General features: G+C 38.2%; 3 protein-coding genes across 6 annotated transcripts in view; 1 reads left to right on the plus strand and 2 right to left on the minus strand.

The window, feature by feature from the left end:
* The window catches only part of ST13 (ST13 Hsp70 interacting protein), a 54,623-nt gene that overhangs the window by 33,641 nt on the left and 5,441 nt on the right, over nt 1-15,541 (minus strand). The gene's annotated exons all lie outside the window — the stretch shown is intronic.
* The window catches only part of XPNPEP3 (X-prolyl aminopeptidase 3), a 73,888-nt gene that overhangs the window by 2,823 nt on the left and 55,524 nt on the right, over nt 1-15,541 (plus strand). For 2 of the 3 annotated variants that reach the window (XM_036072604.2, XM_078076675.1), the window contains exon 2: nt 13,992-14,108. In XM_036072604.2, coding sequence (XP_035928497.1) covers nt 13,992-14,108 — 117 coding nt within the window. Of the gene's footprint in view, nt 1-13,991; nt 14,109-14,996; nt 15,145-15,541 lie in introns of all 3 variants that reach the window. The other variant, XM_036072606.2, reaches the window with a different exon arrangement.
* On the minus strand, nt 3,866-4,969 carry DNAJB7 (DnaJ heat shock protein family (Hsp40) member B7). Of its 2 annotated transcripts, XM_078076678.1 has the most exons (2): nt 4,535-4,969; nt 3,866-4,198 (listed from the first exon to the last, which is right to left on the minus strand). In XM_078076678.1, the coding sequence occupies exons 1-2, from the start codon at nt 4,870-4,872 to the stop codon at nt 3,943-3,945; spliced, it is 594 nt and encodes a 197-aa protein (XP_077932804.1). In that variant the 5' UTR covers nt 4,873-4,969; the 3' UTR covers nt 3,866-3,942. The 2 variants fall into 2 exon arrangements, with proteins under 2 accessions (XP_077932804.1, XP_035928505.1); XM_036072612.2 differs by having other exon boundaries at nt 3,866-4,969.

The following is a 15,541-nucleotide window of genomic DNA, read 5'->3' on the forward strand; positions in this document are numbered from 1 at the left end:
GTATCCCTTGGAACACATTTTGGAAAAATTTGGGTTCAAGCATAAGGTGTAGGAAGAGGTGATTAAAAAACCAAGTTAGGGGGCGCCTGGGTGGCTCAGTCATTAAGCGTCTGCCTTCGGCTCAGGTCATGATCGCAGGGTTCTAGGATTGAGCCCCTCATCGGGCTCCCTGCTCCACGAGAAGCCTGCTTCTCCCCCTCACACTCCTCCTGCTTGTGTTCCCTCTCTTGCTGTGTCTCTGTCAAATAAATAAAATTAAAAAAAAAAAAGAAAAGAAAAACAAGTTAGGAAGAAAAGCTGGTGGCTGGCTCATTAAAGGTCTTGTATGTTCCCATTCCTCTAGGCAGTGGGAAACCATTGGATAATTTTAAGCTATTGAGTAAGATTAAATCTGAATTTTTAGTTATCTGTTTAAGAGTGGAAAAATGGACTGGAGGGCATGTTGTTTGTTGCATTCTTAAATTTTCAGAGACACTGGGTTTTGGTTTTGTTGTTGGAAAATTGGGGTTTTTTTTCAACTCTGAGTAGTCCCAGATACATGACAGATAAACTTTACCAAACACATTTTATAAAAGTAGCATTTAAAATATTCTAAGCTGGGGCACCTGGGTGGCTCAGTTGGTTAAGCATCTGCCTTCAGCTCAGGTCATGATCCCAGGGTCCTGGGATTGAGCCCTATGTCAGGCTCCCTGCTCAGTCGGGAGTCTGCTTCTCCCTCTCCCTCTGCCGCTCCACCTGCTTGTGCATGCTCTCTCTCTCTCAAATAAATAAATCTTTTTTTAAAAAAATAAAATACTCTAAGCTCTTATGACTTTATTTCCTGAAAATAAGTTTTGTTCATTTTTTTTATTTTTTTAAGATTTTTATTCATTTATTTGAGAGAGAGAGCTTGAGCAGGGGGAAGGGTGGGGGGAGACGGAGTAGCACACTCCCCGCTGAGCAGGGAGGGGAGATCATGACCTGAGCCGAAGGCAGATGCTTAAGCGACTGAGCTACCCAGGTGCCCCCTGAAAATAAGTTAATGCAAATCGTTAGCAGTCCCTCCTATAGACTCCACCGACCAACTAAAAATCAAACAAAATTAAGCAAAAGCTCACATTTTACTATAGCAGTCATTTAAAGAGTAGTAGTTACTATCTTTTGTGGTTTCCAGATTTGTTACATTGCTATATGCCACTGAACTGTATCTTGCCAAAGGTGATTGGATTTTAGTTTTGCTAGATTATTTGCTCTCTTTTAGTCACATTAAAATGTGCAGTCATTACATTTCTAAGAGATAAAAGATTAGAATAATATGATCAATAGATCGCTAAAAAAAAATTTAATGGCGAGGAATATGCAGAATGCAAGTCAATCCAAGAAATTCTTTTCAGTCGATAAATTCAGGAATCTCAAACGTAGCACATCCAAAACTTAACACCTACATTCCTATTTCAGATAATGGCATATCCCTTCTCTCAGTTGCTAAAGCGAAAAACCTTGACTCCTATCATACCCAGTATGCAGCCTGTCAGTAAATTCTGCTTGGCCCTGCCTTTAGACTATATCCAGAATGTGATCACTCTTCACCACCCCTACTTCTACCACTCTGGACCAAGCGATTACCGTGTCTTGTCTGGATTCTAGCAGTAGCCTGATTTCCCTGCTTCTACACCTGCTTACTTTGAGTCTTTTCTTAATGACAACAGCCAGGGGTGCCTGCATGGCTCAGTGGGTTGAGTATCCAATTCTTGATCTTGGCTCAGGTCATGATGTCAAGGTCGTGAGATAGAGTCCTATGTCAGACTCTTCACTTGGCAGGGAGTCAGCTTGAGACTCCTTCCTCTGCCCACCCTACTAAAATAAATCATTTAAGGGGCGCCTGGGTGGCTCAGTCGTTAAGCGTCTGCCTTCGGCTCAGGTCACGATCCCAGGGTCCTGGGATCGAGTCCCACATCGGGCTCCCTGCTCCGCGGGAAGCCTGCTTCTCCCTCTGCCGCTCCCTGCCACTCTGCCTGCTTGTGATTCCTCTCTCTCTCTCTCTGTGTCAAATAAATAAATAAAATCTTTAAAAAAAAAATAAATAAATAAATAAATAAATCATTTAAAACAAACAAACAAAAAAAAAACGATAACAGCCAGAGTGGGCCTGTTTGAATGTATCAGATTATGTCACTCTTCTGCTCAGAGCCTCAGTGGCTTCCTGTCCCACCTATAATAACAGAGTCCATACTGTGATCTAGCAGTCCCTGCATAATCTGACCTCCTGTTACCTTTCTAACTTCATCTGCTTGTTCTCTTAATTGTTCACAATGAACTCCTCTGTGAGCCTCGGACACACCTTAAACATCTAGCCTTAGAGACATTTCACTTGCTGTACCTTCTGGAATACTCTTTCACCTCATATTCACATGGTTAACTCCTTTACTTTCTTTACATCTTTACTCAGATGTTAACCATCATTTTTCTCTGGCTACCTTAACTACAATTTCAACCCTTGTATTCCAAAACTTCTGTCCCCTTTTATTTTGTTTTCTTTAGCACCTATGACTAACATTATATTTTACTTAGTATTTGTTTATTGTCTTTGCCCAGTTTGTAAGCTCTGTGACAGCTAAGATTTTTGGTGTTTGTTCATTACTGTATCCCAAGTACCTGACAAATAGTAGGTACTCAAAAAATACCATTGAATGAATGAATGAATAAAAATCATGGGCTGAAAAGTAATATATTTTGAAAATAAAATAATTAGAGGAAGCTAAGAAGTAATTATGTTGAAATTAAATTCATTTAAAATAAGCAAATGTCTGCATTTAGCTAAGACCACTTGCTCAATGTCTGATGTATCTGTAACTAATTTTTCTTCCATCGTAACCCTAAATTACATTGGCTAAAGTTGGTGTTTTAGAGTAATGTCTTTGTAGATCCTGTGTACATAGAATATAGTAAAAAAGAAAATAGAAAATTTCGTCTGGAGTGATTCACTGTAGGCCTACCATACATGAAATATTCACATTGCTCTGAGAAATCCAGGATAAGTCTAGTTTTCTTTTTTAATTGTGGTAAAATACACATAACATAAAATTTACCATGTTAATCATTTTTAAATATACTTTGTGAAACAGATTTCTAGAACTTCTTCATTTTGGAATCTAAAAGTAGACCCATTAACACCTCTCCCTCCCTTGTCCTGGTAACCACGATTCTACTTTGTTTTTATCAATTTCTTATCTCATGTAAGTAGAATCATAAGGATTCGTCTTTATGACTGGCTTATTTCATTTACCATAATGTTTCAAAGTTTACCCATGTAGCATGTAACAGGATTTCCTTTTTAAGGCTGAATAATATTTTACCATATGTATGTTTATTCATCCATTGATTGGTATTTGGGTTGCTTCTACCTCTTGGCTATTGTGAATAAGTTCTGTAAACATGGGGGTGCAAATATAATTCTAGCTATTTTTAACTTAAAATATTTCATGCTTTAATTTTTATTTATAGTGTATTTATGTGTCAAATGCTCTGCCTCTATTGGTAAAATTTCATTTCATGAATAATTATATAGTCTGAACCTGTGTATCTTAATAAGTTTTTAGCTCTTAATGCTATACACATTTCAGAAGTTTGCACGGTAGTTTCAAATAGATAAAAGGAATGAAATAGATCATAAGCTCTGCCAAAGAAAAACTCTATGATTTGTAAATGTTTAGCTCAAAAAAAAGTAAAATGGTATTTGCTGTTTTCCAAATTCTTAACATCACTGTCACCACAAACTCATCTTTTTCTGATATACCTAATCCAAACAACCTTTGACCAAATGTCCACAATGCTGCTAAACGTGTTAAAACATAATCTTAGTATAGTATTAAACAAATGTTATCTACAGAACTCTGATTAACCAAAACACACAGAGAGTCATGTTCAATTGTTATATGAACATAATGTGTCTGAAGAGTCAATTTAACGATTCCTTTTGGTTGACTTCTTCTGCACCTCTTTACGCTTCTTTTTTTTTCTCTTACCACCTTCTTTGAATCCTGCTGAGAAAATAGAGGGATTCCAGTTGCTGGTGACCCAAGGTATATCTTGCTCATCATTATCCACAAAAGTATATTGAGTTACATGTTTGGGGCTGTAGGACTTTGGTGAATAATTGTTGAATAACTTTCTTCTCCAACTGCATTCTTCTGCAAAGCCCTCTTCATCTGCCACACCATTTATAAGGAAGGACTTCAACTCACCATCATCGTCAACTTCTTCTCTTTCTTGATCATTCTCAGTAATTCTCTGTGTATTTGTATTTCTGCTATTACCAATCTTACCTAAAGCTGTAACAGATATGTAGTTGCTCATCCCACTATCATCAAATGCCAGGGAGGAGGATGAATTAAGGCCCTCGTGGCCCAGTGAACCATATGGTGTATATCCTGTATCATATGAAGAAAATCTTTCAAAAACTGGATATTTACTAGAGGTTCCAAAAAAGGATCTTGTACCTCTGCTTCCATGGGAGCTTTTTGGACTATTTAAAAGGTCCTCAAGTGAGTCTTCAAAGAAATGAAATGAAAATGGGTCCCTTTCACCAAAAATTTCTCTAAAGACATCATCTGGTTTACGGAATGTGAAGCCATATTCAAAAGAATCATCAAAATGACTGCTGTCTCTACCATTTAATCCTTCTTGGCCATATTTATCATAAATGTCCCGTTTTTCATTATTTGATAATACCTCATATGCCTCAGCTACTTCTTTGAATTTTCTCTCAGCTTCTTCTTTATTTTCTGGATTTTTATCAGGGTGCCATTTAAGTGCCACTTTACGATAAGCCTTTTTAATATCCTCAGGTGAAGCATATCTCTGCACTCCTAGAACTTCATAGTAATCCACCATGTTTTAACAGATTGTTGAAAAGGGGTTTTCTGGGTCTGAGTAGTGAGAACCGTAGTTTCCTCTCAGCTCAAGCTCTCCTGGCGGTGGTGGTAGAGGCAGTAACCGCAAATAGGCACATTTTTACATTGAAGACAATGTTAGACACTGCTAGGAGACATTAGGACACTGATTATGTGGCAAGCAGAGTTAAAAGCTTATGTCAGAGAGGTTTGCATTATGGTGTCATTCTGGGGTTGGGATAGGGACTAGACCTTCCAAATAGAGCTAGTCTAGAGTCGTACCAGACCATCCTCTGGACTATTTCTCCTATATTCTCCTGGAAGCCTCAAACAATGCCTCATAAACTAGTGGGACCTGTTGTTGATGTCCACAGCATGCCCCTTGCATAATATGACCTCTAGGCTACTGAGCCTTAATAACTTATTTCCCAGTTCTGTGTTTCGTTTTGAAAAATGAAGAAATCGTGAACTACATGGAAAAGTATTCAAGTAGATGACATTTTTGTTTATTTGCGACAAGAGGCAATTCGATAGGAAATACAACTCGATTACAGTATAATAAGGACTGATGGGGGAAGCCCTGGATGCTAAGCAATCATGAGAGACACCTAGCCCAGACTTGGGGTGTTTCAGGGAAGGCTTCCTGAAGTAGCATAATACACAAGCTTTCTGCATGCCAGTATTGAATGATTTGAGATGACAGTGTCTACCCACTTCCAAGTTTACTACTTTAAAACATGTAGTTAAAGATTTTGAAAATTGTACACTTACTTGTTCAGTATATAATTATTGAATGTCTACTTTGTGTGAGACAGTTTTAACCACTGATGTTAATAGTATTAAACAAGAAATTCTGATTTTCATGGTTTACATTATAACGGAATATAAATAATAAAAAAGAAAACAAAATAATGTGATATGTGCTCCCCCTCAAAAAAAAACAAAAAATGGTAGTGTGATTGGGGCAGAGAGCTACTTCAGATTGGTTTTCAGTTCTCTACAGTATACCTGTCTACATGTATGTATGAATGGCATACACATGATGCCACTGAAAATAATAATAATGATAATATTGAACATTATTTGAGCACCATCTTTAGGTCAAATACTATACCAAGTGACTTACACACAGTTTCTCGTGTAATTGTTAATAGCATTCTAGGAAAATAAATATTTTGTGCCCATAAGAAACCTGAGGTTCTTAAAGATAAACTTGTCTAAGGCTACCTAGCTTATTAGTGAAAAATCTGATATTTGAACTTGAATCTATCTGATTCTAAATTCTATATTGCATTTCCTGGACCAGGATTTAAGAGTTCAGGTTTTAGACATTCTACAAATATGTATTAAGAACCCGTAATACAGATAGGAGTTAGAAAATTCCGCTCTCGAGGAATTTATATAAGAAACACTGAAAAACTAACTTCAATAGAGTGTTAAGATATTACACAAGGATTTGCTTCTAATTATTCTCCCTCCCTTGATCTCTCACCCGTTCTAGCTGCTGTGCCATTATCTCTGATCTCTTGGCAATTGAACTTCTCAAAATTATTGTCTCTGCTTGATGTTTCTGCTTTCTTCCATCCTATTTTGTTGGCACACTCCAATCTGGCTTCTAAGACTACTCAGTCTTAACAGAGATGTAATTGACATATATGTTTAAGGTGTACAATATAATGATTTGATATATGTATACGTTGTAAAATGATTACCAAAAGAAGTTTAGTTATCATCCATTACTTCACACAGTTAACATTTTTTTTTCTTGTGATAAGAACTTTTTTTTCAAGTAAACTCTGTGCCCAAAACGTGGGGCTTGAACTCACGACCCCGAGATCAAGAGTCTCGTGCTCTACTGATGGAGCCAGCCAGGTACCCCATTTTTCTTGTGATGAGAACTTTGAAGATCTTTGTTTTTTAGCAATTTTCAAATATGCAATGAAGACTCGTTAGCTATGGTCACTATGTTGTACATTACATCCCCCAGAACTTTATAACTGGAAGTTTGTACCTTTTGACCACCTTTACCCATTTTGGCTTCTGTCTTTTATATTCTACTAAAACTGTTCTTGTCCAGGTCTCCAGTGACTTCTATGTTGCCAAATCCAGTAGTTTTCCTTTTGGCCTCCTTGTATTTAGCAGCACTTGACACGGGTGAGCACTTCCCTCTATTAAGACACTTGTTTAACTTCCTAAATACCACATTCCTCTAGTTTCTTCCTTTTTCCTGTGCTTTTCCTTCTCACACTAAAATGTAACTAAACTTGATCTACACAGTCTTGGTAGGTAATATCCAGTCCCAAGGCTTTAGATACCACCTATGTGCTTATGAAATCTTAATTTATATATCTAGCCTGTTATTTTACCCCCTGAACTTCAGATTGACTATTTGTACTCTTTTGGAATATCCAATAAGTATCTCAGTCTTTGCCATTTCATTTAATGGTGTAATCATTGAAAGCCAATCGTTCAAGCCAAAAAACCTGAGAATCATCTTAATTTCTTTCTTCTTTACTCTCTGCATCTAATCAAAAGGCAGACTGGTTGACTCTTGACCTTAAAAATATATCCCAATCTAATCACTGGGGAATAAAGTCAAATAACAAATAATCCCTGCCTTCCAAAAGTTTATAATAGACTGGCAATCTAATTAGGAATTACGTGCAGTGTCATAGGTATTAAAACAGAATTAAGCATGAGAGCATTGAGGAGGGGCATTTGCATCAGAATCAGCAAGGATGGGGAATTGTAAGAGAAGGCATCCTAGAGTAAGTGATGTTTGAGCTCACAGAAGCAGGCAAAAGCCATTTTAGACAAGAAAACTGTGTTTTCAAAGGTAAATACTGTTACAGTACAGACTAATTAGCTGGGGCTCTTCAAGTGTGGCTGGAATAATGTTTTTTTGAGGATTATTAGGCGGAGGAATGGATAGGAGCCAGATCATGAAGGGTGCTAAGCTAGGGTTTAAAGTTCATTCTGAAAGATAGAAAATTCTAGATATATAGTGTTTGTTTGAGAAGCTGGAAAGTTAAGGACAGATCCTGAATTTAAACCTGAGTTGGCTGACAATATCTTTGAGGACATTGAGGCAAAGGACTAGAGGGATACTTTGGAAATAGTATAGCTATAGAGGATGAATTAAAGAAGAAGGACAAGATCCAAGAAAGGCGGGCGCCTGGGTGGCTCAGTTGGTTAAGCGACTGCCTTTGGCTCAGGTCATGATCCTGGAGTCCCGGGATCGAGTCCCACATCGGGCTCCCTGCTCGGCAGGGAGTCTGCTTCTCCCTCAGACCCTCCCCCTCTCATGTGCTCTCTTTCTCATTCTCTCTCTCAAATAAATAAATAAAAGATCCAAGAAAGGCATACCAGTTTGGAGACGTAGTAGTCCAGGTGAATTGAGGAGGGTCTATACTAAGGAAATGGCCCTACTTTGAATCGAATTGGATTTTAGAAATAGGACTCAACATTACCAGTTTTGCTACCAACTAATTATGTGACGTTTGGGCAAAAAATCCTGTTTACTTAAATGTAGGTAAAACTATTGTTTATTTACATCTTTTAGACTTAAGCTTACTGTGCTAGAAGTGGTCCAAAATAGAAGGATTGGGTTTTCTAGTATTAGTTCATTTAAACATAAAAAGAGAGAATTGGTTAACTTTTTACATTCAGTTATTTTACTGCCACACAATAGTGTAGACAATATAGTCCAATGGTTATGGGCTCTATAAATAGATTGTTCAAATCCTAGTTCTGTCTCAGTAATTCTTCATCTTGGGCAAGTTTCTTAACCTTCCTGTGTATCTTTTTTTCTCATCTTTAAATGGGCAGTATTGTAGTAACATCTACCTCAAACATACATGCTACTATTTGTTTAAAGAAGGGGATACCAATAAATACATGTGGTTTCAACAAAAAAGTGATAATAGTGGTTGTCTCGAGGAAGGCTTTTCCCTGTAAATCTCTTCTATATCTTTTGAACTTTGATCCATATGAACATGTTACCAGTTCAGAAATTAGTTAAAAATTTAGAATTGTACTTACTTCACACAGCTATAAAGATTAAATAAGTTAATATGTTTAGAGTACTTAGAATACTTTCTGCAATATAAACAGTAAATATTAGCTGTTACCATGATCATTATTATCAATGATGCTGGGATTTGGAAGTATTAAATACACTGTGCCTCTACTATTTGTTGTAATAAGGAAAAATGGAGCTTTATGCTATATTCTGTGAGCTTTGATTAGGACAAGAGTTTGCTGGGGTACCTGGGTGGCTCAGTCGGTTAAGCGTCTGCCTTCGGCTCAGGTCATGATCCCAGGGGCCTGAGATCGAGACCTGCGTCTGGTTGCCTGCTTAGCAGGGGAGTCTGCTTCTCCCTCTCCCTCTGCCCCTCCGCCTGCTGGTGTGTGCGCTCCCTCTCTTTCTCTCAAATAAATAAAATCTTTTTAAAAAAAGTTTGCTTACAGGTGAAGAAAGCTCACATAGTTCTTTTTGTATTCCTTTTCTTCATAACACTCCAGCCCAGTCACTCCACCAGCACAGTCTTGTACATGGACAACCCAACCCATTATCATCTCCTCCTTGTGCCTTCTGTATTTTCAAGAAACAGAAATATCAAGGATCAAATAACTAAAAACCAAAGTGGGCCAAAAGCTACTATGCATTGGGGAAGGTCATTTCTGCAGGTGTTTGCAAGTAATACTGTAGGGAATCTGATGTTTGGTTGAGGCAGGGGTTGTTCTCAGGATCCCATTATGCTCTTAAAAATTATTAAGCATCCTCATATTCCCTCCTTCTCTGAACTAGAGCTTCCCTCAGTACAGAGATAGCATTTTAGTGCAGTGTTTTCCAGTGGCAAGTTGTAATCTTAGTAGGTCATGGTATTAGTTTCCTGAGGTTGCCATAACAAATCACCACAAACATGGTGGCTTAAAATAATAGAATTCTCTCACAGCTCTGGAGGCCAGAGGTCTGAAATCAGGTGTCAGCAGGGCTGTATTCCTTCCAAAGGCTCTAGGAAAGAATCTGTTCTTTACCTCTTCAGCTTCTGGTGGCTGTAGGTGTTCTTTGGCTTGTGGCCACATCACTCTAATCTCTGCCTCCATGGTCCCATTACTTCCTACTCTTCTGTTTTCTCGTCTGTCTGAAATCTCTCTCTGCATTTCTCTTATAAGAGCACTTGTCATTGAATTGAGGACCTACCCAGGTGGTAAAGAATGATCTCCTCATTTCAAGATCCTTAATTACATCTGCAAAGACACCTTTTCCAAGTAAATTAACAGGTTCTGGGGATTAAGACGTGGACATATCTTTTGGGGGCCACCATTCAAGAAATTGCAGTAATAAAATCATTGTAGTGTACTGAGAAACTTTTTAAGGGAATAGGGCAGACAAATATCAGTCATAGAAAGAATAATATTTAGTGAAATTTTTCTTAAAGATTTTATGTATGTATTTGAGAGAGAGAGAGAGTGCGGGGAGAAGCAGAGGGAGAGGGACAAACAGACTCCGCACCAAGCATGGAGCTCGACGCAGGGCTCCATCCCATGACCCCGAGATCACGACCTGAGCTGAAATCAAGAGTCAGACACTCAGCTGACTGAGCCACCCAGGCGCCCCTAGTGAAATTTTTATATATATCATGTTTATATGTCTGTGTATAGTAGGTTATCATGTAAAATATATTTCTTACTGTGGATCTTGGTTTTAAAAGGTTGAAATCCACTATCTACTATAACTGCATTATTTCACAGGTAAAGAAATAGCGTAAAGGAATTATGTAACATGTCAAAATCACATAGATCATAGAATTGGCACTTTTTTCTACTATACCATTGCTAGCTTTAACTCTTTGTCTTAGATTGCCTTTCAGAGTGCGTACTTATTTCCTTCATTTGTCTCTAAACTCATCTTTTTTTACTTATTTTGAAAATATCAAACATATAAGTAGATGGAATAGTATATAATGGACTCCCATGTACCCATCACCCAGCTTCAACAGTTACCAACTCATGGCCAGTCTTCTTTCATCCAAAACCCCTTTCATCCTCTCCCCAATCCACCCCACTCCTGTGTTATTTTGAGACAAATCCCATATTGTATCACTTCATCAGTAAATATTTCAGTTTATATCTCTAAAAGGTAAGGTTCTTCCTTTTTAACATAACCACAGGGGCGCCTCGGTGGCTCAGTCGGTTAAGCATCTGCCTTTGGCTCAGGTCATGATCCTGGGGTCCTGGGATCGAGCCCCACATGGGGCTTTCTGTTCAGTGGAGAGCCTGTTTCTCCCTCTCTGCTGCTCCCCCTGCTTGTACGCGCCCCCCCACTCACAAATAAATAATTTTTAAAAATAACATAACCACAACATTATTATCACACCTTAAAGAAGTAAACATTACTTCCCAAATCCATCAAATATGCAATTATTATCCAAATTTCCAATTTTTTCATAAATTAATAAACAGTGTAGTGGATACTTGTTTTACAATTTGTTGCTTGAATCAGGATCCATATAAGGTTCACATAATTGATAATAATTTTTAAGATTTTTTTTTTAATCTACAGATTCCTCCTTCCATCTCTTACCACCCCTACCTGCCATAAAATTTATGTGGAAGAAACAGAGTTGTTTGTCCTGTAGTGTTCCCACATTAGGACTTTGTTGATTGTGTTCCTATGTTGTCCTCTAGCTAGTTCCTCCGTCCTCTGTATTTCTGTAAATCACTTGCCTCATCTTTTTAAGCTTTCAATGTATATAGACTGGGCATATTTCCTAATATGTATTCTGTACATTTTCTAAAGCTAGATTCCAGGAAATATTTGTTTTTCCTTTTTCTCATTTTTCACTGTTCTTAACTATTTTCATACTGCCCAGAAGCCTTTACCATTTTGTCTTTCTAATCATCCAAGAAGCTATAATTTTTTTCAGTAATCCTCTGTAAATTTAATTCAGAGTTAACATTTAAGACTCCTAACTCACCAAATGTATACACCTCATTCATACTACATAGTCCCTACAAAAACCTTTAACTTGATCCAGACATCACATCCTCCTGTTGTAGCGATTGTATGTTCACAAGGAGATTGTATAGTACTGACTGTGTTGTTGGGATCAACAGAGAACACCTACTGAGCAACAGGGTGGAGGGATAAGAGCAAAGATTTTGGAGTTTAATAAACCTAGGTTTTGGGGGGGCCTGGGTGGCTCAGTCAGTTAAGCATCTGCCTTCAGCTCAGGTCATGTTCCCCAGGTCCTGGGATCAAGCCCCGTATAAGGCTCCCTGCTCAGTGGGGAGTCTGCTTCTCCCTCAGCCCCTCCCACTGCTGGTGTGCACTCTGTCCCTCTCTCAAATAAATAAAATCTAAAATAAAAACAACCAAAAAAACCCTAGGTTTGAATTCCAGCTTCCCCAGTAATGTGTAACATGGCACAAATTACTTCTTTGAATCCAGTTCCTTGTTTGTAAAAAAGCCATGATGATGGCAGTTAAAATCCTAATTCCGTAATTTGGTATACATACAAAGCCTTTCACTGTCTGATCCTTACCTTTCTAATCTTTTCATCTTCCTCCAGCAACACTGACCTTAAACTCTTTTCGCACCTACACACACACACACACACACACACACACACACACACACACACACACAGTGCCTTCTATGCCTTCCCTTTCATAATCTCATTCATAACACCTTCCAGACCCGTTTCTCTTTCAATTGACTGATTTTTTTTTTTTTTTTTAAAGATTTTATTTATTTATTTGAGAGAGAGAGAATGAGAGAGAGAGCATGAGAGGGGGTAGGGTCAGAGGGAGAAGCAGACACCCTGCCGAGCAGGGAGCCCGATGCGGGACTCGATCCAGGGACTCCAGGATCATGACCTGAGCCGAAGGCAGTCGCTTAACCAACTGAGCCACCCAGGCGCCCTCAATTGACTGATTTTTTAAAAAAGATTTTATCTTTAAGTAATCCCTACACCCAACATGGGGCTCTTACTTAAAACCCAGAGATCAAGTCGCATGCTCTCCCAACTAAGCCAGCCAGATGCCCTTCACTTGAGTAATTCTTATTCAGAGTAGGCATCCCCTGCTTCTACAGTCCCACACCAACACCTTTTGTGTGCTTCTCTGTGTTCCCCAGAGCACTGTGTGCCTATCTTTGTCTTTGTACCCATCCCACAACATTTTATTAGTCTCTGTGCTCTCAAAAAAACCTTGTGAATGAATCCACCATGGTGTTCACCATGTAGTGTTACAGTGTCGTTTTGTTTTACCTCCAGTAGACTGTATATTCTTTAAAGACCACAGCCAGACCTCCTTATGTCTTTTTCTAGCATGTGTTCCAGTCGCATGTTTAAATCTTGTTGAATGAATGCTAATAATAGTGTTTGTTGTATACCATGATTAAGCATTTTTCAGACATGATTTAATCTAGCTCTAACATTTCCAAGGTTAAGTGAGATAGCATGTGCATATTTTCTCATACTTCACATATTCTCAATAAGAATGTTAATTCTCTTTTTCTGAATTTTATTTTTTTATTTTTATTTTTATTTTTTTAAAGATTTTACTTATTTATTTGACACAGAGAGAGACAGCAAGAGAGGAAACACAAGCAGGGGCAGTGGGAGAGGGAGAAGCAGGCTTCCCGCCAAGCAGGGAGCCTGATGCAGAGCTCAATCCCAGGACCCTGGGATCATGACGTGAGCCGAAGGCAGATGCCTAACGACTGAGCCACCCAGGTGCCCCTCTTTTTCTGAATTTTAGGACACAGCTTCAAACTACCTCAGTGAAATACCCTCACCCCTTCCTTGCTTTTGTTTGTTGCCTTCCTTCTGTTCCCATAGCTCCTTATTCATACCATAGTCATACTCTATGTGTATGTACCTCTGTTATACTGCAGTAGACTGAGGTTGCTAAGGGTAAAAATTATCTCATTTTTGTATTCCTAGGGCCCAACACAGGCCCTGACTGGCACAGAGGAAGGGCCATAAAAATATTGAAGGAGATCCTAACTTGCATTTTTCTAGAGCATCCATCTGCTGGAGATAGATCAATGTATACATACTGTGAGGACTTTCTGCATAATTGTTCCATTTCACTTTATTTTTCCTTCAGGATGCTTGTCATGTTCTCAGCGAAGGTACTCCCTCCAGCCCATCCCAGAGAGGAGAATTCCAAACCGATACTTAGGCCAGCCCAGCCCCTTTACACACCCACACCTCCTCAGACCAGGTAAGCCCTTTTAACTGTAATAACTGTCTCTCTCTTTAGATGCTTTACTTAGAACTGTGCTATCCAATAGAATTTTTTTGATGATGTAAGTGTTCTAGATCTGTGCTGCCCAATACAGTAGCCACCAGCCACAAGTGGTTATTGCATACTTGTAATGTTGCTAGTACAACTGAAGAACTTAATGTTTTATTTTATTTTATTTTTTTAGTTAACTAAATTTTAAACTTAAAAAGGTACATGTGGCTAATGGTACTGTGTTGATGGCACTATCTAGAGCAATAAATACAATAAGCCTTACAATTCAGAATTATCAATGAAAAGTATGTATTTCAGGATATTTTAAAAGAAAAGTTACATTACTTTCTAAGACATAGTTGCTAGTCAGTCCAACGATTGAATCCCTGTAAACTGCTATGTTAAAGACATTTTAGAAAACATGTTTTTCTTGGGGCACCCAGCTGGCTCAGTCAGTGGAGCATTAGACTCATGATGTCAGGGTTGTGAGTTCAAGCCCCGTGTTGGGCATGGAGCCTACTTAAAAAAAAAGAAAACATGTTTTTCTTGAGAGTGCTAAATGCTCAGTTCCATTTAACAAAAATATTGCTAGGTAGATTACATTAGATTTCCAGATTTGATTTTCACAACTTTGAGAGGTGATAACAATGATAAAGAGACAGTTAAGGGGTGAACTGTGGTAAATGAATACCATTCCAAACAGGTAGGTAGGGCAAAACCAAATGCTTTATAGAAAAAGCAGTCAGATTTTCAAGGGAAATTAATTGTTGCTCCTGCCATGGGAAGTTAAATCTGTATTTATTATGTAAGTATATAGACTAATAATCTAAATTGCCTTTAGAAATATGTTACTCTTTCACTATCTCCACTCAGTGAATGATACCAGTGTGTCTCTCAGTGAGGGCTTCCTTTTGCTGATTCTTCATCAGACTGGAATTCCTGCTGGGAAATCGGCTGAGACTCAGGAAATGCAGCTCACCACTGAAATACACAAGAAATCAGAGTTTTTCAAAGCTGTAAGGTAAGCTGACTAGCATTCCAGTTAGTATTAATTTAAGTATTTCTCTAACCTATCAACCTACCTATAACCTCATTTAAAAAAAAAAAAAAGTTGAATTGACATTGAATTTTACCAGCTTTGAAAATTACTGATTTCTCGTGGTGAGATATTTTTACATGGTGAGCTGCATTTTCTAGGCCTTGAAACTAGTAACCATATTGTCAAGATGATAGCCTCTATCTAAACTGTTTTCTATGTGTGTTATGTGCATAACTGTATAAAAAATGCTTGTAAATAAATATACATGATACATATTCATAAATGTATTATGCTCATATCAGCTATGGGGGGGAAAGAGATGTCTGTCTTAATTTTTACTCTTCTGGACATAGGGTTTTAGACACTGGGGTAAGAGGGG

The sequence above is a fragment of the Halichoerus grypus genome, chromosome 6, assembly GCF_964656455.1.
Source record: "Halichoerus grypus chromosome 6, mHalGry1.hap1.1, whole genome shotgun sequence".
Classification (NCBI taxonomy): Eukaryota; Metazoa; Chordata; class Mammalia; order Carnivora; family Phocidae; genus Halichoerus; species Halichoerus grypus.

Excerpts from the sequence above, each read along its gene's own strand:
- DNAJB7 (XM_036072612.2), bottom strand. The coding sequence starts at position 4,872 with ATGGTGGATTACTATGAAGTTCTAGGAGTGCAGAGATATGCTTCACCT.